Source organism: Aquila chrysaetos, chromosome 7, assembly GCF_900496995.4.
Source record: "Aquila chrysaetos chrysaetos chromosome 7, bAquChr1.4, whole genome shotgun sequence".
Lineage (NCBI taxonomy): Eukaryota > Metazoa > Chordata > Aves > Accipitriformes > Accipitridae > Aquila > Aquila chrysaetos.
In genome coordinates, this window is record NC_044010.1 from 38192382 (window position 1) to 38217008 (window position 24627).

The following is a 24627-nucleotide window of genomic DNA, read 5'->3' on the forward strand; positions in this document are numbered from 1 at the left end:
GAAGAGAGGAAAATGGACTCCTACCTTCCTTTGGAAAAAACAGTAAAACTAGAAATGTGTGATCAAAGACAAAGGAAAAAAAATAAGCACGTCTATCACACTTTGTGGTATTTAGCATCCATTCAATCAGACATGGCTGAGTCTATTCCACCTGCTTGGCCACACTATGACTTTGGGTAGATTTTCAACTGTTACAAGTATACACAAAAAGCCAACATTTTTAAATCATCCTATTAAAGCATCACTAGTCCTTTGGTACAGAGAATTTTTCAGGATTGTGATTCAGATGATGAATCAAATTCTTAACCATTGATAAAGGCTAAAAATGAATGTTGAATGACATTACTAAGACACAGAAAGCTTGCTTCTCATGCTCTCTAGCAGGATAAATTCAGAGATTGGGTCTTCACTAGTATAATCTTACTAGTTAAGGTATTTTTTGGCAGTACTTTAGTATAAATTTATGTTTGGTTCCCCTCCCTCCCTTCAGTCATGGACTGATGCTCACATAGTATAGTTTTACCAAAGAGGAATGAATATAAAACAGAATCGATAACTGGGTTTTTTCGGAGGCTCCTACCATGATTGCATCATTGGATTGCAAAGCATCTTGTTAAATAAGAAAAACTAAATGTTAGTAGAACCAGAGGTGATCTCCCTTTTACATAGAATCTGTCTATTTGGCTTTATCTACAAAGGTGAGGAGGGGCGCAGGATGGTTTGGGTTTTTTTTAATAACTGAGATTTGCATTTTTTGCCATATTTTTCTTCTTTTGTAGGCATTTAAGAGAAGTGGTGCAGTGGTGGTGTTCTAAATATTAAGCCACTTTTGCATGTATAGGGAAGTCTTGTCCCTGTAGTAAGTAATGGTACTTCAGTATCACTAGGCAGTTTCCAAAACCTCAGCTGAATAATTTACACTTTCTTAGGGATTTGTGGCTTCTCCTGCACCCATGCCTTCTATTCAGTTACCAGACCTTCTATTTTGTGGAGTAGGCTTTGCTTGAAAACATAATACTTATGAATACCCTTGTATAAAAATCTGATCAGCTGATCTACTGTGAGATGATCTGTTCGGTCATCGTTGTGGCAAATGGCCTGAGTTACTCAGATATCTAGATAACGGTGCCCGGGATGTTGTGTTTTCTGCTTCAGATACCCAGGAAGTTACAGACTTATATAAATATGAACTTAAGTAATTATTGCAACACATTCTTCTTATGGCTGATGACTGCATATGCTGTTTATATGTTTCAGCTTTATCCAACTGAGTAAGCATTTTGCTCTAGCTACATTTGCATTCTTACTTTGTACTGACAAAACACCCCGAGTAGCTTTTTATAGTGTCAGATATGTGAGAGTGGTAAAGGAAGTACTTTTTTTTTTTTTTTTTTTTTTTTAAACAAAAAAAATTTCCTTATAAACATCCTTTATGTTTCAGATTGTCTTCCTGAAACACTTAAGCTGTTTCATTAAGAAGAAAAGCCCTTATATATATGAGGTTTTAAAAATCTGGTGGTAATCACCATGGATTTTTTCCTTTAGTCTTGCAATGTTTCCACTAGTGCTCAGACTATAATACTTTTTATAGTCTTAAACCTTTTTTGCATTTGTATTAAAAATACTGCCAGAAAGGTTCCTTGAGCAAGACTGAAATTGAAATGTATTTTCAGGTTTTTGGAAAGTCTCTCTTTTTTGTGTGTGTGTGTGGATCTGGCAACAGTGTCATTAATCTAGCTGTTCTTGTCAGTATCTAATTTGTTCAGGCCACATCTAGTAGACATAATGGAGTTCTGCTGTAGGATTGCATCTCAAATGCATTGATTTATCATTCATAATCCACACCTAAGAAGAAAGAATCAAGAGGAAACTAGTTTTGCCATCATCTGGAAATAATTGTGATTGTTTCCTCTAAGGCTTCAGCTGTGGTGCTTCAACTGAAGAGCAAGGATCCAAAACACTTCTGTTTTGTCGTTTGGCTTGGGCCTAGACAAGGTTGGGAAGTCTAGGTAGTCGAGTTATACTGAAATATGATGATAACACTTTTTCACTACTCAGAATCATTGGATCCTCCAAGTGTTTTTCCGCTTTTATCGCTGGAAGAACTAAGCCTTTTCTGATTTACTGGAGAAACAAACTCACAACCAAAGCTGAAGTTTTCTGGTCCAGTTTTAAGCAGTCCTAGCATTCTACAAGGATCTCTCTACTCATTGATTTGTCTCATTAGACTGTGCATAATAGTTTTTCTCTTAACTTTTGAGTCTGATATTTTTGGAAAGAAAGACAGGTCCCTAGGAAATAATGAATCTAAATGCCTTTGAAATTGTGGCTGAACTGCCTTACTATTTAAAAATTGTACATATGCCTCTTGACTAGCTTCATAGATGTCGTGTTTTAACCCCAGCCAGCAGCTAAGCACCACGCAGCCGCTCACTCACTCCCCCCCACCCAGTGGGATGGGGGAGAGAATCGGGAAAAAGAAGCAAAACCCACGGGTTGAGATAAGAACGGTTTAATAGAACAGAAAAGAAGAAACGAATAATGATAATAACAACACTAATAAAATGACAACAGCAATAATGAAAGGATTGGAATGTACAAATGATGTGCAGCGCAATTGCTCACCACCCGCCGACCGGCACCCAGCTAGTCCCCGAGCGGCGATTCCCTGCCCCGCTCCCCAGTTCCTATACTGGATGGGATGTCCCATGGTATGGAATACCCCGTTGGCCAGTTTGGGTCAGGTGCCCTGGCTGTGTCCTGTGCCAACTTCTTGTGCCCCTCCAGCTTTCTCGCTGGCTGGGCATGAGAAGCTGAAAAATCCTTGACATTAGTCTAAACACTACTTAGCAACAACTGAAAACATCAGTGTTATCAACATTCTTCTCATACTGAACTCAAAACATAGCACCGTACCAGCTACTAGGAAGACAGTTAACTCTATCCCAGCTGAAACTAGGACAATAGATTAATTTCTTACAGTTAGTACTGAAATCACCAATAGCACTGAAAATGTGTATTTTTCTCAGTATGTTATGATGAACATTTGCTTTGAGTAATACGCTGTCTTCTGTTGAGAATTGTTGGAGGAATACAAATCAAAACACTTTCAAACCAAGAAAATTTCCCTCAAAGGGAGAAGCCTTCAAGAGAGTCTGGAAATAGTGGCATTCTCCAAGTTACTCTAAACTTGTTTTTCTCCAAATGATTTGGGTGCTTGCATCACTTTTCAAAGCTTTCCCTTGCTAAACCATCACTGACTAGCAGATCATAACAAACTAGGTTTAAAAAAAAAAAGGTAAAATTAATTTTTCACCTCTTCTTGAAAGTGAGAAAATGCCAGAGACAGAATTGCAGAGCAAGCAGAAAATCTCTTTATAAAAGAAGGAAGTCACTGACTTTTTGGAAAAAAGTATCTCCTAGGTGCTAATGGATTAAGGTGATGCTGATAATCGTGTACACAAAAAAAAGGAAAAACAGTTCCTTTAGGCTTTTCTTTTTTCTTTTTTTTCTTTTTTCCCAGTAATTAATATCTTATTTGGTCTCATTTGAACATTTTAAACTTGTTATGCTGGAGTGATTTTGTAAATAGAATTAGAGCTGATTTCCCCCAGTCTGTTACATGTTGCAAATGAGTATTTTGTTCTTATGCATGTAGCAGAAGTATATAGACCTACGTATTTTGAACCACAATGGTTTTACAGCCATAATATTGTCGGATCTGTCCTCAACTGTGTTAAAATCAAAGCAAGCAGCTAGATAGCTACATATGGAACTTTCTGTGAAATCATATCTAATGAGTCCACAAAAAAGTGCAGAAGTTCTACATGAGTTCATTGCACATCAAGCGTATAGGCAGCAAGAGGGATAAAGTATTGCCTGTCATTTTAACTTTTCTTGATGCTTTAAAATAGCTATGAGTGCTATCACATAATTAGTATAGGTTTGAGGATATTAATAGAGGACCTTTACCTGATTAATGTTGCATGAAGAGTTTAGCTCCAATTCTGGTTTTTAATTTATTCACAAAGGGCCCTTGTATTGGTAAAATGTGACAGGGATAACTGTTTTCTTTGAAAACTGTTTTAGCCCTTTTTTTCTGCTATCCTTGACATTATGCAAAATTACCAGACGTTCCTACATTGACCTTTGACATGGAATATTATATTCCAAAATTCCTCTGGGGGTAAAGGGGATTTCCCCCCCCCCACCCAACATATGAGTGAATTATTTTATTTCCTGAAGAGGTGGCTCAATTATCTGATCTTATGGAATTAAGTGCTATACAGTCAAAATGGCATGTGAAAAAGATTGCTCTACAAGGGACGTCCTTGCCTTTGCAAAACCCAGTCAGAAATTCCTATTATCCTTTCTGTAGAATTTCCCGGTACGCACCCTGCATCTGCTGTCTCCTCACTGAAGTGTAGGACCACACTGGTAGTCTGAGGCAAGAGAGGTGGCTTTTTTGAAGTGATATATTTTGGCAAGGTTTAATACTTTTAAGCCCATAAGAATGTTGGAGGAAAAAAACCTCAGTGTGCTGTAAACTGGATGCGGAGGGAGAAGAGAGCGTCCACCTTCCTTCTCAGGTGTTAGCTTCCGTGTCTTTGAGGCACTGCGGAGAGATGCATCTTACAGAGTACAAACCGATCAACACTGACCACCACCACATAGCTCAAAAAAAGATTTGGAAGCACTTTAAAATGGAATTATGTGCCTCATTCTCTTCAAAGTATTATTCAGCACATAACTTTCAGGTAATTGCCTTTAACAAAGACACCAGTATGACTAACGGCCCTTAGCATCGTCAGCCACACGAGATCTAAGAGACCCCAGATACTCAGTAATTAAAAAGCTGTTTGATTGCTAAGGCAATGTAAAAATAGTTATTACCTAGGATACATCAAAAAGTCAAACCTGAATCTTAGACTGTGGAAAAACTTTTCAGATTTACAGAGTTTGTAGTGTGGAAACTTTCAGAGATGAAGCAGCTAAGCAAATGGTTATAAGGCTGTGGATGTAACTGTTCTTTTAAATATATCTGTGTTCCTGTGATAGTGTTGTGTTGTTAATGAACCTTGTGTCTTATTTCAGAGAGATTCCCCCTCTACATCCAGACAGTCCCCAGCTAATGGTCATAGCAGCACTAACAATTCTGTTTCGGTAAGATTTCCAGTTCCACACAGAGAAAGTGTGAAAGTTTTGTTGGTGCTCATCTGCCATTACTGTTATACTTATCGTGTGGTCAGTGGAAAATTTTGTCCTGCTGATAGAACCAAAGTTATTACATATGTAACTCCCCGTTTTCTTTTTTTAAGACTTTTTTCCAACATATTCTTCTCATTAAAAGCCATGCAGTGAATTAAATGTTAATAACTGTAATGTGACACTTCAGTCATCCTTAAATCATTGTTAGCAGTTTCCTCAAAACTAAGCAAAGGATTAAAGTGGAAGTTGTATTTCTATCCTGAACTTTGGAAGCAGTGTTTGAAGAAAGAATAACTGTGCAGTTGGTATTTCAAGACATTTTAGACTCTTTTAAGTTTTGTGTTTTGAGAGACCTCTGGAACGTGTACTGGTTTCCGCTATCTGAGTTAACGAATTGGTGTGCCCTCTGCTGTTGTGGTACGTGCACATACTTTGTGAAATATGAGCCTTGCCTGGATATGAAAAGCAAAAGGAAGTGGCTTTAAACTGCACTACAAACCAAGCTATTATCATCACATCTTTAACACAAAGTACTTCTGTTTCGTATGTATTCAGGTAGAAAGGTGCTGTTGATCTCCTGTTTTTTCTAAAGTATAGTAATGTTAAAATTTGTGTTGTTTATCATTTGTCATCGTTTGGACCAATGTAGTAACTGTACATGCAAGTTCCTTCAGTAAGAGTGCTGTCAATATCATGAGTTCATGGGACTAGCTAAAAAAAAAAAAAAAAAAAAAAGAAAAACAAAACTCAGTAACTATTCCTTTAACTATTAAAAAAATTACAACTTAGAAATTATTTGCCACAAGGTAAAGTGCTTATTAATTAATACAATGAGAAATAATTGTGTGAATGAAAATTTTAAGAAATTTTTGTGAATTAAATTGAATTTGTAACATGATTAGTAGTTATAATCTTATTCCTCAGCACGATTAATTGCATTATATATTTTTAATTATAGATTTTTTTTAATATTTATAATAGCCATCGTTCTCTGTTAAAAACAAGACTAAGTATTAAGTGGAAAAAGTGTTCGCATAAAGAGCCTCTTTCACTTGACAGTGCTTTTGTGTTGAAGATGCTGAATTATTTATTAAAAAGCACATTCTCTACCTGCTTAAACTTTTGACCTGCTTTCTTCAGCTTGCTGCTAAACAGCCTGGGTTTGATTTTTCCTTAAGAAAAAAAATATTTCTAAACATGGGTCAATGCTTTATACTTTTGTCTGACTTACCATTTTACTGTAATGTAGTATGAATCACTAACAAATGGTGTTGTATACCCTTAAAAAGTAAAATGAAAATTTCTTCTCCTGGGTTGACTTTATTCTGCAGGACTTGCCATCGACAACACAACCAAAAGGACGACAGGTGAATAGATATCCTCCATGGGAATTTTTGTAAACTTAGCTGCTAGTGAACATCCCTGCTTATCTTTTCCCCCCTCATATTCTGTATGTGCTGGACTAAAACATTTAAGCTTGGAAAATTTGTTCCATTTTTTTCATTTTTCTTTTTAACTCATTTGTTTGTGGCTAATTCAAAATAGCATTATTTTTTTATGTGTCCATATGTGTGAGAGTTACAAAGTCATTGTAAATTTAACTGGAGATGTTGTTTTAGTTCAGAATGCGTTAATAGACTTACTGTTGTGCAGTGACCTGTGCAGATTTTCATCTTAGAGGAAACCTCAAATTTGTATTTTAGCTGAAATGGAGACTAGTAGGGCAAGTGTCTAATACTCTCCTCTAAAACATTGTATTGACAAAGATTCTAAAGCTTGAGTTGATCTATAACTTAATAATTAACAGTAACAAAGCTCTTCAAAGAAAAACATTAAGGTCAGTTTCTATTAAAGGTTGATAAGTCTGAAGATGCCCTCTTAAATTTTCAGTCCTAAGGCCCAGATTCAGTAATGTACCTTAACTTTGTTACCTTGACCTGATGGTAGTACATGTCATCAGGGAACAAAGAAAGATCTTCCCTCTCCAGACAATTCCAAGAAAGCCCTTAAAGGCTCTGCAGAGGATTTCCTATGATTCCGTTTGCAATTTTAAGAATTAGGTTTTTTAACTGCAGCCTCCAAATCAACACATACCATCAAGTGATTTGTGATTCCTCTTCAGTAACTGCTCCATTTATATATAGCCCTTCCAGCATCTGCCTCTGAATCTTTAACCATGGACTCAACCTCTTTCTCTACCAAGGGTTTTAATAACAACCCTTGCAATTCCACTCAAAAGAGTCAATTAAGTCCATGATCTGTTGTCTTTGAAAATTTTTTTATACTACTGTCTGGTTAAGTTAGCTGGAACATCTATTACAAGAATGGATTGCTCTCACTTCATTTCCTATTTTTAAAGCTTACAGCTATATTTCTTTCAACTTTCTGTTGTCTTCTGAAGTTTGCAGCTGCCTGAATGTAATTTTGGAAAGGCTTCATGAAAGACCTTCCAAGCTGTTGTGTTAGGGGTTTTTTGCCTCTCATAAGGTATTTTTCCCAGGAGAAGAGACTTTGTTCAAGGCATATCAGAATAATGGTGTTCCTCGTACTCGCACCATTTATAGTTACCTGTTTTTTTCAAGAGTCTTTTCCCATTGAACCAGCGTTATTTTTCTGGTAGCTTGTCGTCCTTGAAGACAGTAAGGACTTGGATAACAGATACATTGCTCTCTGTAAGGAAGTCTGTAACATTCCATGAACTGCCAGTATGTGGTGGATAATGGCTCAAACTGGAGCAGGGACTTGAAAATCAAGGAAGTTTCTAGATGGTAAAAATACTGCTTACATTTCTAGACCTATATTAGATAAGGTTGAGGAGAAATAAGGGATTGGTTCAATACTGATTACTTCATAGAAAGCCAATTACTAAATAAACAAAAAAATAGGATGTTTTGAAACCAAATAAAAGTGATTAAAAGAAGTTGGGTTGCTTGTCCAAACTCACATACTCAATGCACTGCAGAACAAGGGTCAGATTTAGTATATTAAAAGTTGACTTCTATATTGAAATTATCATCTGATGCTCTCACTGTGAACAGATAAAAATGCATCGGGTACAAGATAGTAGTGATTAGCCATTTAAGTTAATTTATTCATATGTTGGGTTGCAGATTGGATTACTATAGAAATGAACTTTTTAAGTGCCATGAATAGTGCTAACACTGCATAGTTACAGCTATTTTTGGAGCAGAATTTGAGCAAAGTTGGCAAGTATTTGTTACAGTTTAAATGAAGGATATTACTTTGCAATGTAAATTTTTTTTTTAAATTTAGTCCATTTTTAGTAAGGAAATCAGCAGTAGACTACACATGGCTGCCTGAGATGCTATAGTGTGATGTTTGAAGTTCATAAACTGTAGAAATTACCCATCTTGGACATGACATTTAATTCTGGTTTTAAGATCCTTGGATGCATCAGGGCTGTAATTAGCAACCAAAACTGTAGATCACTTTTATTTTTATTTTCTAAGCTTGAGACCTCACTAACACACAAAGCAAGGATTGGTATATTATTTTTAATTGTGAAGTCAGAATCTGAATTCTTTCTGTTAATGCTCCTTAGAGAATAACTTATTCAAATCGTTAGTTTTCATTTATATGGGAGCGGACTTTTACTGAAAAATCCATGCAGAGAATTCCCACATTCCTCCCAAGTAGCTATATGCAATGGGTGCAACACAGGACTTCCTATTTAATCTTAAAAAAAGGTACTAAATTTTCAGTCTAAATACTAAAGATCAGTAATGTAGCCTAAGTCCTTTATACTGTCCAATAAAATTTCCTGCCATACAAATTTTTAAAACATACCGTGGGACTTCAGTTGGAAAGCCCAGTATAGTTCAAGTTGTAAGCTGCTGGCTTATAGTCTTTAATGATTCATGATAGTTAATATTGATTTGAGGGACTCTGTCTTACATGTGTTCATTTTTGCTGTTCAGGTTTTACAGTATGTAGAAGACATGAGCTTTCAAAATAACATCATATGTCTCCATTGCTTGCTGGGGGGGTGTGTTTCTGTTTCATTTTCAACTATCACTTATGCTTTTGCCATTCTGTTTCTTCCTTTGCTTGTTGCAAACAGTATGTGTTGCTACATGCACAGATCAAATTTTCACCTGTTACTTTTAATACTGTACCAGTAATAATACTGCAGTGTCTTTTATAAACTCTTTTTTATAGATATATGTAAGAGCACAATTTGAATATGATCCAGCAAAGGATGACCTCATTCCTTGCAAAGAAGCTGGCATCAGATTCCGAGTTGGTGATATTATCCAAATCATTAGCAAAGATGATCACAACTGGTGGCAGGGTAAACTTGAGAACTCCAAAAATGGTACTGCAGGTCTTATTCCTTCTCCTGAACTTCAAGAATGGTATGACTTAAGTTTTCTGTAAAAATGAATTTAGCTTTGCTTTTATTTCTGTCTTTCACGCTTTTCATTGTTGTATAGCTAGTTTTTGTATAATTTTTTCTTTTTTTTTTTTTTTTTCCCAAAAAAAAGTCTATATATTGCCTCAGTTTGTGTGGCATTGATTTTTTTCTCTCGTATATGCATAGCAGTAAGAGTTGCATGCAATATCATATGTGTGGTTACATTAGAAAAATAATCACCTATGTTAGTAAACATTGTGCTTTCTGATATACTATAGGAAACTAGGATTGAAGGCTAGTTGTTTATGTAAGGGGGTCAAATTAATTTTTTTTTTTTTTTAGGTTCAAAACAGTGTTTTCATTAGTACTGCTTACACGCAAGTGCTGCAGGAATAAGGTGTTAGCAAGATGTCGAGCACAAAGGTCATTGAGGGAGTTTGGGGGTTTTCTCTTCTTTTCATTTTTCATATGAAAGCCAAAAAGTAAAAAGAAATCACAATGCAGATTCCTGAATGACAGATTCAGTGAACTGCAATGGCACTGAGTACCACAAAAGCAATGCAGAGCCTTTAAACAACCTCTTGCAGAAACTGTTTAATAAATACTTCAAATGTATCAGCACGAACTCTGGCAAGCAAGTCCTGGGCCATGAAAGTCATGGCCATAACTCAAGAAAGTTTATCAATATGGATAATCTAGCCCAAAATATTTCATGCAAGATTTGCTACGTAAAAGAATTAGAGTGCTGTAAAGGGTTTAACAGCACCTGTGCCACCTGGACTGGCCCATGGAGATTTTGCTAGAGGAGAAACAGCGGTAGACAAGACATTTCATTCCATCTCAAGAGCTCCCTTGCAAGCCCTGACGTAAGGGGGACACTGGTATACATTGCAATAGGAACACTTGCGGTAATTCATCCTAAAGGTGGACCTCAAAACAGTTCCGCAACGCAACTTGCTCTGAAGTAATTTAGACCATAGTGGTCTTTACAGACCTCATGCTCTTCCAGTCTAATCTGCTGCAAAGTGGTCTACAGCCATTTTAGCAGCTACCCTTCCTCCCATGCTCACTTGATTTGTGAGTTCTAATGATCTACCACTCAGAAGATATTCTTTATATCAAAATACCTCTGTATATAAGTGCTTTTAAGTCACAAAAAAAAAAGGGGGTGAAAAGTTTTACTGTACTCTTGTACTATTAAAAAGTATTAGTTTTCTAATTCATTCTGTGTGGCTTTTTGAAAATACATTGATTACAACAACAAAAAAATTTTTCTCCTCCATATGCCAGGCGAGTTGCTTGTATTGCCATGGAGAAGACCAAACAGGAGCAGCAGGCCAGCTGTACTTGGTTTGGAAAGAAAAAAAAGCAGTACAAAGACAAATATTTGGCAAAGCACAATGCAGGTAGGAAAAAAAAAAAGCAAGTATCATTAACAGGTTAAATTTTTTACAATCTAAACCTTGCCGTTAATTGTTCAGCTGGCATTGTTATATAAACCTAATGAGGTACTTAGGAAAATAGAAGTAAAATTCTGATTATGCCAACATTGCTGTGCTCGGGTTTTGCTATTTAAACATACAGCTTAATCAGTGAGAGGCAAGCTGCAACAAAATAAATGCATCATAATGTATCCTAACAGCTTACATTGTTTTGGTTTTTACATTTGAAGGAGCACTAGAAACCAATAGGATATGAATTTTGCAGTCTATGTAACTGTACTGTGCTCTACAGAAGACTTTTCAGTAGCATCCTTGTTAATGTGTGTTTATAGTTACAGATCATATGTGTGAAAACATCGTGAAAGGATATTTTTCTTGAAGCGTTACAGCTGGCAGTGGAATAAGAGCCATTGCGTAGTCAGTGTGTTATTTACAGTTACCAAATAGAACAAACTGCAGAAGTTTATCCTTGCAGTGATTTCTGCCTGAATCCTAAGTTTTTGTTTTCTATTTAGACTGCTGAAAAAATGAATTGTTTTAGAAAATTTTGAAAGTAGAAGTGTAGAGTAAGAGATCCTTGCTGAGCAAAAGTCATTAGTTTTAGTAGTAAAGAAGGAAGACCCCTTCATTCATGAGCGAAATTTAGTTCTTTTTTTCTTTTAGTATAAAATGCTCAAAGTGCTGAAGCTGTTTCTGTTGGATTTGCATTGATATCACATACTGTAATGATAAGTATGTTGTTGTAGTCTCTTGGGAGACTTGCAGAGATTTTTATTAGAATTAAAACACATACCTGTCCAAACAGTGTAATGAAAGTATTTTATATATTGAATTAATTTCTGGGTTTTTTTCAGTTGCATTCTTGAATGCATGAATCAAACAATATAAATCTCTATTTTTGCATTTCTCATTACCTGTACAATCTGTATGCAGTATCAGAGCTCATAATATAGCAGTACTACAGAATTTGTTTACTTTTAAAAAAGTCATTTGAAAATAAAATCTAAGAAAGTCAAAGAACAGTAATTGTCATTTATAGTCCTTAATTCACCGTCACATTTCAGATGTTCACAGTTAAATATAAAATTACGCTTTACCCTGAAAACCCTTACAAGTAGCGACTGAAAGCTTTAACTCGTTTTCTTCCTTTTGCTGGTTTAGTATTCTGGTTGTTTTAATGTTTCCACTTCATTCCGGTAGCAGTAAACCATGTTTTACTAATTATGACCTTAACAAAAACTGTTGAGAATAAACGTGGATTATATGACCTAAAGTCTTTGACAGTACTGCTTTTAAAGTATTATCAGTTGCTCCCAGCACACATTCCCACAGCATTGCTACTCCCTTCAGGTGCGGCCATATACCTTTGCGTGGCCACGCTGTTAAATGGATTAGCTGAAGAACAACCCAACAAAAAACATTGATTCTTTTTCTTTAGGGCAGACACATTTCTTAATACAGTTCACAGTGCAACAACAGAGTTAATAATGTCAGTGTGACTAAGCGTGGCATGCTACAAAGGAATAAGCAAAGGAAGGAGGATGGCCAGGGAAGGAGAAGGAGCAGGCAGTACTTTAGGAGCAAAACTAGCCCAAAGAGTTCCTATCAATTAAATCCCTGAAAGGAAGGTAATGTAGACTTTCCTATCTTGATGTAGTGGGGACATTTTGGAGAAGGTTGACAGCACTTGGAGTCGCAGTTTGCCTGCCTCAGTGCTTGCCACTATCAGTGCTGTTAGTCACTTTACATCAGAGCACGGTGTTTGCCAAAAATTAGAAACATGAACTTTAAAAGTTATCACAATGACCATAAAAGAAACTGTTCGTTTCAGAATACCATCTGATACCTCCCCTTCCCCCTAAGAAGTCAAAAAGTTAATGAAAATGCAGATTGGAATCAAGATTTCTCTTAGAAATGTTTATTGATCTTAGTGTCCTTGAGTTATTACAGGTGATGCCAGTAATATGCCAGGGAATGATGACAAATGTAGGATATAAAGAGGTTCACTGAAATGCTATGGTGCTCGCATGAGTTTAAGTTTAACTAAGGTGGTACTGAATTTACCTTCTCTGAACTACTCTATCATGTCTGGTATTGTTAGTCAGAAATACGGCAACGCTGGCTTTTGCAAGCTTTCAGTGTGTCTGTCTCGGAATAAAAACCAGATCTTTTCTTCTGTCGGTTCCAAAATAAGTATAATTAATTTGGAACTGAGAAGTCTAATCCAGATGTCAAAATATTGCTCTTACAATAAAGTAGAATTTATTTTTCTTCTGTTTTAGTATAAAATTCAATAAATCATTTAGCAGTATGTAATCTGTTTGGACTTCCCTGTTATTTTTGTCTTAGGGATGAGACTGAACTGGGGTGCTGAGAAACGACCTAGTAAAATACTTCATAGTCAGCTAAGATTTGTGTGGCTAGCTAATGATTTGAGAGCTTAGATTGTAGTGTGATATATTGGGATATTACTGGAACTAGAAATGAAATTATTCTGCAAATCAGACGTAGTTTATGAAGTAAAGAGAATATTTCGGTTAGTTTTTATAATTAAAAGCAAATATATTCTCCTTTACAAGAAAAATATCATCCCATTTTTCTTTCCTCCATACTTGATATTATTGTGTCCTTCAAGAGACAATTTCACAATCATACATCTTATCATTTTAATGTCAGTTTTAAACCAAAGCCCACAGAAAAAATAAAATATTTTTCATTATTAGGTTCACTGACATTTTTATAAATGCTCTAGAGATATACTGCAGTGATATCTAGATATATTTTTTTATTTATTTTACCGAAATGTTATTGCAGGACTTCATAAAAGAACACTCTTTAGAACATACTAGAACTATGCTTCATATTATGCATAATGTAGAAAATTGCCAAGCTTTTATAAAATATGTTTATCATTTCTTAATGTGATTTATTTGCCTTGTGTTTAGACTATTGCATGGTAAAGTTTATTTTGTGCATATACTTTTTATTTTACTAATATATTACAAGCCATATCTCAATGACCCCTGTACATTTTTCATGCTGTCTTACTCCCAATGGCCTCTGTGCATGTAAGTAACCTGTCAAGTGACAATGCCTCTTTATTTGCTTCTTACTGTTTCCTTTCAAGAACTCCTTTTCTTTATTAGCTAGTAACACAGAAGCATTAAAGTTCAGTCTTTAAATGTGCCCTGTATTCCTCATATCTTGTGTATATTAAAAAATTAATCATTTTTCTTTTGCATTTGAAAACCCTACAATCATTAGTTAAATCCATGTAGACTGAAACACATCTTCTCCATGCTGCTGGTTTGTGATGAAGGCATTAATATGTATCATTTCTGTTGTTTGTTCCTGTTGTTTGTATCTAACATAATGTGGTTTTGTTCAAGAAGAAAATAAAGGATTAATTTTTTCAATTATTTTTTAATGGGAAAAGATACTTGCAGGCCTAGATGGTTAGCATGGTAAAACTGTTTAACATGTTGTAGATCTTTAACCCTTTCTAATATGAAATTATTTATTAATTAGTTTAAATAGTGTGAAGTTGCAAAAAGGACAGCAGTAAGAATTCCATGTTTGTGGAACGGAAGAAAAATATTACTAAATTCTTGCTTGTAATATTTGGGGAAAGGTTGAAAGAGATTCTTCTTTAGGATGAAATTCAAAATGCTTCAAATGGACTAGGAAGTTTTCATATCTGTATCTTTTCAAGGTCTTAAAGAGTTGAGTACGACGATTGACTAATTTGTACTTTGACCAAATTGAAGTAGATGTACTTTTTCTCTGGGGTAAAAAGACTGCCATTGAACTGAAAAATCTGCCCTATAAAAAGAAATACATAAAGTTAAACCCTTTGCTGCTTTAACTGGGACTTTAGTACAAAGAGCATGTGCTTTCTGGTAGGCTCCACAGTGTTAATGCTGATCGTGGTGGCTGGGGACTTCTGGAGCAAGCAAACTAAAGCTCCTGCCACTGCGTGCTTTCCTAAGGGGTTTTGGATAGGGGGAAAGGGACAGGGATATATCCGGACTCATCCTAAAAGATGGATGGGATATAGTTGAGGTGAATACACCAGCTTAGGACTTGGAAACACTCAAAGATCCCATACTTTAGATGCAGTCTCTCCTCCCTTCTTTTTATATCGTGCATAAATACAGAACTGAAAACTCTTGTTCGTTATTCTGCTCACAATTGCTGATTGCTGTAATCTTTACAAGTATAATTAACTGCCTCCTGGCTTCTTTTTCATTAGAATTCTGCAAGAATTACCAGAGATGATGTGTTATTGCGCACAGGAGGAATAAGCTGTTTTCAATGAACAAAACTTGATTTGTCAATCATTATATATCTTGGCAATTGACAATAGATTGATAGGCATGATGGAATTCATCCAATTTCAACTGCAGTTGAAATTATTTCTGAAATAATACTTTTACAATTTTTCCCTAAATATGGTGGAGGTTCTTTTATGTAATGCCATCACTTTTCATTAGAACTCTTCATTCTGTCACAAGTTTTGAAAGCATGTCAGTTTAACTAGCACGTGTGTTTAAAGAGAACTCTAATTACAATTAATGTGGTAGTAGTTTTGAAGACTAAATACCACAAAGTATTAACAGTCTTCTCTATACATTTCTCATAGACCTTGTGAAAACATGATTATGAAAGTATCCCTATCTTTAGTGTAAATAGATGTTCTCATATTGTATTCATGTTGGTCACTGTCTACAGATTTTTATTTAGTATTGCTATTTCTTAGGAATGCAAACGTGAATGGCATGCCATTTTAGCTAATTTTTGTGGTCTGCTGAATACTGCATGAAAGGACATGCAAACTTTCCTGAGCATTTCAGTAGCTTTGTTATTGCTTTTTAACAGTTTTTTAAACGAACACTTTTGCTAAAATTGCATAATGAAATCGTTTTATTTTCCATAACATATGATGTTGTATTGTAAATCTAAAACTTGCTAAAATTATAATTTGTAGCACAATTAATTACCACGCTTAATATGCCTTTTTTTCTTATCCCTGTGGGGGTTTCTTTTGTGTTTTAGTGTTTGATCAATTAGATCTCGTCACATATGAAGAAGTAGTAAAACTGCCAGCATTCAAAAGGAAAACACTAGTCTTACTAGGTAATTTTGAGTTATTATTCTGAACGTAACAGCATGGGTTTGAAACTCTTCTAGTGGAAAATTTATAATTCATTTCTGTGTTGTGGATTAGGTGCACACGGTGTTGGAAGAAGACACATAAAAAACACACTCATCACAAAACACCCGGACAGATTTGCTTACCCCATTCCTCGTAAGTAGCAGTGTTCAATGTACTGCAAAATTGTTTGTATCATCCTTGACAACACACCCATTGTACTGCTACATGTGTTCAGTTCTGCTGAGACGAATCCTATCTTAAAGGTGGGAACTGTGATAAGACTGGGTATATTTCTTCTTTTGTTTTTTCAGGACGGGGCGGGGGGGGGGGCTTGTAAGTAGCACCACTTTTACATTGGATGTTTCTTAGTATTCACAAAACTTCTTGTTAAGCATACTTCTCTCTACCCCAAATGTTTGTTAATTTAGAATGAAACTTAGGGGTTTTTCTACCTATAAGGATTTTGTTGTTGCTGAAAAGTATTATTTTTAAGAACTTACCTGTTTCCCTATTTGGAAGGGGAAAAGGATTAGTTGGCTGCTGATTTAAGTTCCCCAGGCTTGCTCGCTAAGGAGTTAAGACAAAGACCAGTGCCAGCAGAAGGAAAACAGAAAGACCTAGCCCTTTTGAAAGCATGAGCCATTAGATCACACCAGCAGCAATGTGAAACTGCACTGTTTGTCACGCTACTGTTTATATCTAGACACTAAAATCCTGGATTAGATGCTTTAAAAGCAGGGTGCCAGGAGTATGTGATGTATGTTGTACCTATGTTATTCAATACAGACAAGATTATGTGGGGGAAGGGAGCAGTAACCCAGCAAATATGTTCTCCATTACAAAGAACTAAAACAAAGAGTAATAAATGCTTTACAGTATGCTTTTCACCCAGTCTCTCTCAAGTACTAACTGTATTGCTGTGGGGAGGTAGAAGCTGAACTAGTTAATTTATCTTCAAATACCTATGAAAATGGACTCGCCTATACCATGACGACCATGCCTTAGATTGCCTGCATTAGGTTCCTGCTCTGTGGAAGCACTGAAATTGCTTCACTGATTATATGAGAAGACTAAAAAGACTAGACTGCAAATCAGGATGAAATTCAGGTGTTAAAGCATCAGTTTGATGTTTAGATGCCTGTTTTAGACATCACTTGGCCTCCAGCTCCACTCCAGAAGAGCAATGGTCTCCATTGATTCCTGTGTTACATCTAATAGTCCTATATGGATATTTCAGATTTAAGGCATTTAGGGCATTTAAAATAGCACTTTATGCTGGTGTTTAGAGACCCAAATTACTTCCTTATGTTAGTAGTGATATAAATAGATCATATAAAATATATCACGTACACTTTAAGTATTACGTGAACCTGATCTGTCTTTCAGCTGACTCTAGGTAATTGAATTTATTCTCTCCAACTCTCAGGGATGGATTTTACTGCATTTTCTGCATTCTTTTACAATACCATGGTAGGATTAGGCAGCTTTTGAGGTAGGCCTTAAGTTGGGTGTGAAGTTTTGGGGAATGCTTTATGAAGAAATTAGCTACCTACTGAAAACCTGACCATAAAGGTCATGTCACACACAGTGGTAGTTAATTAAAAGGATTAGTAGGCCATACATCTCTTACCACATAGGTCTGCAGAAGCAATATATTCGAAAAGTATGTTATTGCTAAGTAGCTTTCATCTCTCTTGACCACAAGTAATCAGGCCCTCATCCACTTTTTAGACTTACACTTTCACACTCAGAAGAAAACCTCATAAGAATTTAATTTAAAGAAAGGAAAAGGAAAATACAGAAGTGTTTTTACAAAAGAAGAGGATTTGGGGGAAATATAAGTTCAGTAGACCTGAGGCAGCAGTGAGTAGAATAGTGATATTATATGGTTTATATAACCCATTGTTCTTGAATTCCTTAAAATAATAACTATGAACTATAATATTTCTATAGAACTTTTCATCTTTGAAATATGCTAATTAATCCTCAGAACATTGCTAATTAATCCTCAGAACAGTAATAGGTATAATTAAAAATAGATAAGTTCAATTTTTGGATACTTTGGTTGAAATTATGATAGGGTTGTTGGAAGATACAGGATTAGATTGGGAAGAGATGTGGTGTTTCAGATATGTCACCAACATAAATATGATAGTGGAAAAATATGAGAGCGAATCAGTTTGTAAGGGAATATTAGAAGAAAGAGAAGCAAGTGGATATCAGCATGCCTGTGGGGAAAAGAGGAGCAGATGGCCTACAGAATCACAGAATGGTTGAGATCCCTACCTCTGGAGGTCATCTGGTCCAACCCCCCTGCTCAAACAGGGCCACCTAGATAGAGCCAGTTGCCCAGGACCATGTTCAGGTGGCTTTTGAATGTCTCCAAGGATGGACAGTCTATACCACCTCTGTGAGCAACCTGTGCCAGTGCTCAGCCAGCCTCACAGTGAAAAAGTGTTTCCTTACGTTCACGTGGAAGCTCCTGTGCTTCAGTATGTGCCCATTACTTCTTGTCCTGTCACTGAGCACCACTGAAACGAGACTGGCTCCATCTTCTTTACGCCTTCACTTCAGATATTTGTACTCATTGATGAGATCCCCCCTGAGCCTTCTCTTCTCCAGGCTGAGCAGTCCCAGCTCTCTCAGCCTTTCCTCAAAGGAGAGATGCTCCGGTCCCTTCGTGCCCCTTCACTGGACTCTCTCCAGCATGTCCATGTCTCTCTTGTACTGGGGAGCCCAGAACTGGACCCAGCACTCCAGGTGTGGCCTCACCAGTGCTGAGTAGAGGGGAAGGATCACCTCCCTCCACCTGCTGCCAATACTTTGTCTAATGCAACCCAGGATACCTTTAGCCCTTCTTTGCCACAAGGACACGTTGCTGGCTCATGTTCTACCGGGACCCCCCAGAGAGCCTTTTCTGGAGAGCTGCTTTCCAGCTGGTCAGCACCCAGTATGTACTGGTGCATGGGGTTGTTCCTCCCCAGGTGCAGGACTGGGCATTTCCCCTTGTTGAATTTCATGAGGTTCCTGTCAGCCCATTTCTCCAGCCTGTCAAGGTCCCTCTGGCTGGCAGCACGACCCTCTGGTGCATCAGCCACTCCTCCCAGTTTGGTGTCATTGGCATCCTCGCTGACGGTACGCTCTGCCCCATCACCCAGATCATTAATGGAGATGTTGAACAGGATTGGGCCCAGTACTGGCCCCTGGGGTAAAATGGAGATGTTAATTGAATTGTTTAGAAACTATAAAAACTGTGAGATGTGCCCTTTGTTTGCTGTTGAAAGCAGCTGATAGAGTCTTATAGTCCTGACCAGGTAAAGGTTATTTATGACCTTCTGTTCTTCCTCTGTTACCTTTTGATTTTTACCTTTTCCACATCCCTTCATTTCCTGCTTTTCCCAAAACACATCCCCCTGACTCCTGCTTTTCCCAGCCCCTGTTATTCTGCCTACCTCGAGCTCATGCTTCATTGTTCTATATGTGATTTGACAGGTCATCATTCAGTGAATAAGTATTGATAAACCAAACAAAAAGTCATATATAAGCTTAATATTGCTTTTGTACTAAAAATAATTTTATTTTGTTTTTTCAGACACGACCCGACCTCCAAAGAAAGATGAAGAAAATGGGAAAAATTACTACTTTGTATCACATGACCAAATGATGCAGGATATATCAAACAATGAATATTTGGAATATGGCAGCCATGAGGATGCAATGTATGGGACAAAACTGGAAACAATACGAAAGATCCATGAGCAGGGACTAATTGCAATACTTGATGTAGAACCTCAGGTAACTAATTAGAAGTATATTAAAATGGGACTCATCACAAATCCTTCAACCTTACTTTATTGAGATTTATTTATTTTCATTGATCGCACAATAGATAAGTAATGCATACAGTAATGTGGAACAAAAGTCCCTGGAACACCAAGGTATCAATCTGTGAAGTAGAATTCTGGTAATCATCTGGTTAGAAGGACATAGAGCAGAAACAAATTCATAGTTTATCTTGGTATGCAACCACTGTAGCTTGAAAATCTACTTACTGTGTGACTTTTTACTATATTAGCCTCATGTCCAGTGAAACATATCAAAACAAGTGATTGGCATTGCCTGCCAGGAGTAATGTTTCGATATTTTCAAAAATTTCTCTTCGATGCTGTATTAGAGGGTAATCTTGTTCCTAACTGACTCTTGGCTCCATATCACTATTGAGCATGGTCAGAAGCATTTGTGGTCAGTTATCGATATTGGTCCTGTTTGCACAATGACCAGATCAGTGTTGTTACTTTATAAACTCCTTTCTGTGTTGCGGTATTAAACTTTTCAGAAGAGGGCAGGAAGGAAAATCAGGCTCTCAGGAAACACTAAGTAGTTTGTTCATTCATTATATAAAATCTTCAGTGGAAAATTCTGATATCTTTCCTTTGAAACATCCATGTAGTCATGCTTTTCAGTTCACAGGGATGTGTTTATATGTTTTGTTAAGTGGAACAACGTGAATATGGACAAATGTGATGTTTATTATTCTAGCAGATTGAAGGAAATGGGAGGAAAGACAAATTAAAATTGTGACCAGTGTTATCTATTTAACTTTGCTGCCTTCTTTCTTCTTTGTGAATGGATTCAAGAAGTTCAAACTCATTAAGAATTTAATAGCAGAAATAAGATACCTGACTAAATTATTTAGGACAGCTAACATAGTATGCTGGTGTGGTGCTGTTCTGAAAAATAAAAGCCCACATTTAACAGTTTTCAGGGAGAGCAGCATTTGTAGTTAGTTCAAATGGAGCAGCTGTTAAAAGCAAACTCTCTTGAGAAACCTTTTCAACTTGCATTATTCAGAAGTATTACAATTCTCAGAAGCCATTTTAATCTTTGTTAGAATATATTTACATTTGGTAACAGCCGCCTTTGCTACACTTCCTCCAGTGTCTAGCAAGCCTCTTTCTTAACCAGCTTCCTCACGCATCCATCTCAGCTCATTAAGGCCAGCCTGTTTGTGGACTTATTCCTAGTTATGTTCACCACTTGCCTGTTTTCCCTTGTGTACTCTTAGTTATGTGAGGTTTTTTGACTTTCACATACGGGGTTTATCTCTTTTTTAGAGGAGGTGGGCGTAGATGACGTATATATATAGGTGGGTTTCAAGCAGCAGAGGTTAAAACCTCTTTATCTTGGGAAAAGGATGGATTGCGGGGTTTTGTTTGGTCTTTTTTTTTTTAAAAAGAAAAAACTTTGGAGAAGACAGGAAGTGGAAGGAGCAAAAACAGACTGACCTTTAGTAGTCTTTATTTATCTTGTCCACCCATTTGAGTTCAGCTGAGGTATGTTTACTTGCTCTCCTGCACTTTAGTCTAGCTTGGATCTGTACCAGAGTTTCACATATGGCAGCTCTGTGTGTCACTCAGTAAATTATGACTAAGTCAACTGTTTAATGAGAACTCTTCTTTTGCACAGATTCGGTTCAGGGGGTTGGTGCTGCATTTACTGTATTAGTGCTAGGCTCACTTTTTTAAAACCTCACTATGCTTACTTTTTAAAAACTTTGAACCTTTCACATCACATTTTCATTTGTTTCAGAAAATAATAAAAAAGTGTTGGTAGGTAGAAAAAGTCAGAAAAAATTATATTCTAGTTAATATTTATTCTAAAATACAGTTGGCTCTTTTCCCTATTTATGGCATGAGTGAATTTTTTTACCTGGTGTTAATCATTTAGTTTAAATGAAAACAGAATTCTGCACTCTTTGAGACTGTATGGGAAGAGCCTCTCTGAAAATGCCAAAGCTTTCATTGTCTTGAAAACTCTCTTTAATTAAGGATAAATACACGGTTTGACCACCAAAAATGTAAAATAATGCAAAAAGCCAAGTGTCTGTATTACTGAAGTCTTGACTCCAGATCAGTTAAAAACAAATACCAGCATTGGTAAATCAGGATTTTGTATCTCTTGCTCGTGTGACTAAACTTATTCGCATTGATTGTTGAGGGGTTCTTCTAAAGTATCTGATTTTTTTTTTCACCTAGGCATTGAAGGTCCTGAGAACTGCAGAGTTTGCTCCTTTTGTTGTTTTTATTGCTGCACCTACAATTACCCCAGGCATTAATGAGGTATGGCATGTTGCAATCTAATGTCCTATCAGAGACAGAATTAAGGATGAGATTCAAATATGCAGATAAGACTCTTTAATTATTTCCTTGTCTGTAAATGGAGGCAGAAAGACAGTTGTATAGCAGCATCATTAAGTTGATTGAGATGTGTTTATTGTTTATTAACTGATTTTTCTAATTCAAAATATGAACTTCAAGTTGAAATATCCACATGATGTATTCTAAAAATACAAATTCTTTTATTTCATTCCCTGCCCTAGCTCAAAGATCCATTTCCAAATCCTCAACAAATCATTAGCACAAATTACTCAATTCTGAGCTGCAGTGCTAGCACTAGATTACAGCTGGCCTGAACTGAAGAAATGGGTGTGCGTGACTGTGTTGTCATCCCACCTTTATCTTTTAGTATTCTTTCTATACAGCAAATATATATCAGAAATAGGCTTATTAATTTTGAAGACTGTTCTCTAAGAATTGGAAGCTTTGACCAAAGGGGTAATTGCTTGTGGAATAATGTTAAGTATTCATGGAGGTCCACATCCTGAATTTCCTACTTAGGTTTTTATAGAGTATCCACTCTGCAGATTGCTACTGATTTCAAAGATGGTATCAAGCGGTTCTGGATTTAGCTCACAACAGGGCAAACGGTATTTATACAAACACTTTATCTGCTCAGCCTTTTTTAAACCATGATATTAAGGTATTTAATCAATTGGATTTGACCATGAATCTGTTCCAAATCTCCTAGATGTCTCCTTGATCATGCAAAAAATAAAGTCAGAAGCCCTGTCTCTACAGCCTGTTTCTATAGAAATGTAATCACAGTATCATAAGTATGAAACTGTGACATCGCTGCAGAGGCTTGCAGGAAAATAAGGAATAAGACAAACATATTTAAATGCAAATGCCCCGAATGATTATTAAAATAGCAAGTGGAGAGTGAAAAATACTGGCCTCAAGCTGCAATTTTACTGGCAGCTGAGGCATTGTACTAGTTCACTGTTGCTGAAGGGAGGGACTCTCTCTAACTTGCTTCTAGGACATATACTGCCAGTCTGCACTGGCCATGGCACTCACCAGATCCTTTAGTGAGCTACTTTAGCTCTAAATTGGATTTTTGTCAGTTTTCAAGCAGCTCACAAAAGCTCTGACAAGCACCAATGCCAGAACAAGCAGTGAAAGCATATAGCCAGGAAGAGAGAGGGGAAGGGGAAGAAGGCACTTTTAACTTTCACAGCAGTAAGTTATGTCATTTCACTGTGTCTTATCGACCCATACCCTAACTGGTAAATGTCAGGAGTACACAGACGAAGGTGTCTCAGAACATCACAATTTGCTATGTTAGTGAAGTGACAGTTTGTCTAACTGCTGGTGTTGGCATATGCTGTAAATCAGTATGATCTTGAGAAAATACTAAAATTTTGTATTCTACACTGAATTCGCCTTTATGCAAGCAAACGGCATGGCATCGCTTCAAAAATAGTTAGAATCGTTCTTTGGATGTATCGGGCAAGCATTGTGCTTACAGCAGCACTCGGGCAGCCAGGTACCCTGTGGAATTATGCAATCGCCTGGGTTTGTTGCCTCCATACCTGTGTCTCAGCTCCCAAATAGTCTTCCTTGGCCTCACTCACCTGCCAGTGGTACTTAACTTTTAATCTTCCAGCTGTAGGATATAATGCAGAGATATTTGGGACAGTTCATATGAGGGAGAAAATATTTTCCGTGGTACACTAGGAAGAGGACAGAAATGTACCTTTTATAGTAGTGGTGGGGAAATATTTGTTCATGCCAAAGAAATATTAGTAGAGGTAAAGTATTATGTTCTAAATATTTGCATTCATGCTGTAAGACTGTGTCTTTATTTTAAGCTCTTGTGACTAAAGTCTCTGTGCATGCAGGGTTTCACTCAGGCACATGAATTGCTGAACTGAGGCCACACTTATAAAGCATGCTAATTTATGAATCAATTAAACTTAAGGAAAGGGAGGGGCAGGAAATGTAATAGCAACAGACCTTACCCAAATACAGGATCCTATTTTCCAAGGTTTGCTGGGCTGCATGAAGGGAGATAACGCCAATTGTGTCTGTGTGTTAGCAGCCTGCAAGGCAGCAAACAAGGGTGGAGAGTGTGTGTTTCATATTTCCCATTCATGCTTCCTTTTTGAAAGGTTCATTTGCATAATGAGTATCCCTTTCTGTTTATCCTCTTATCCTGTTTTGTTTATTTTACTTACGCTTTTTGAGAACATTTCTGTAAATGACTGTCCTTTTTTTCCCCTTATGTTTTCTTAAATTTCATCTTTGCTTTTCTTTTCATTTTCCTGC

General features: G+C 36.7%; 1 protein-coding gene across 23 annotated transcripts in view; it reads left to right on the forward strand.

Moving 5' to 3' along the window:
* Positions 1-24627, forward strand: part of CASK (calcium/calmodulin dependent serine protein kinase) — a 243228-nt gene that overhangs the window by 213484 nt on the left and 5117 nt on the right. For 10 of the 23 annotated variants that reach the window (XM_030019535.2, XM_030019539.2, XM_030019538.2 and 7 more), the window contains 8 exons: positions 5095-5163; positions 6540-6575; positions 9388-9584; positions 10874-10989; positions 16081-16161; positions 16253-16333; positions 19773-19975; positions 22216-22299. In XM_030019535.2, coding sequence (XP_029875395.1) covers positions 5095-5163; positions 6540-6575; positions 9388-9584; positions 10874-10989; positions 16081-16161; positions 16253-16333; positions 19773-19975; positions 22216-22299 — 867 coding nt within the window. The remainder of the gene's footprint in view (positions 1-5094; positions 5164-6539; positions 6576-9387; positions 9585-10873; positions 10990-16080; positions 16162-16252; positions 16334-19772; positions 19976-22215; positions 22300-24627) is intronic. The other 13 variants (XM_030019549.2, XM_030019553.2, XM_030019555.2 and 10 more) reach the window with 7 other exon arrangements.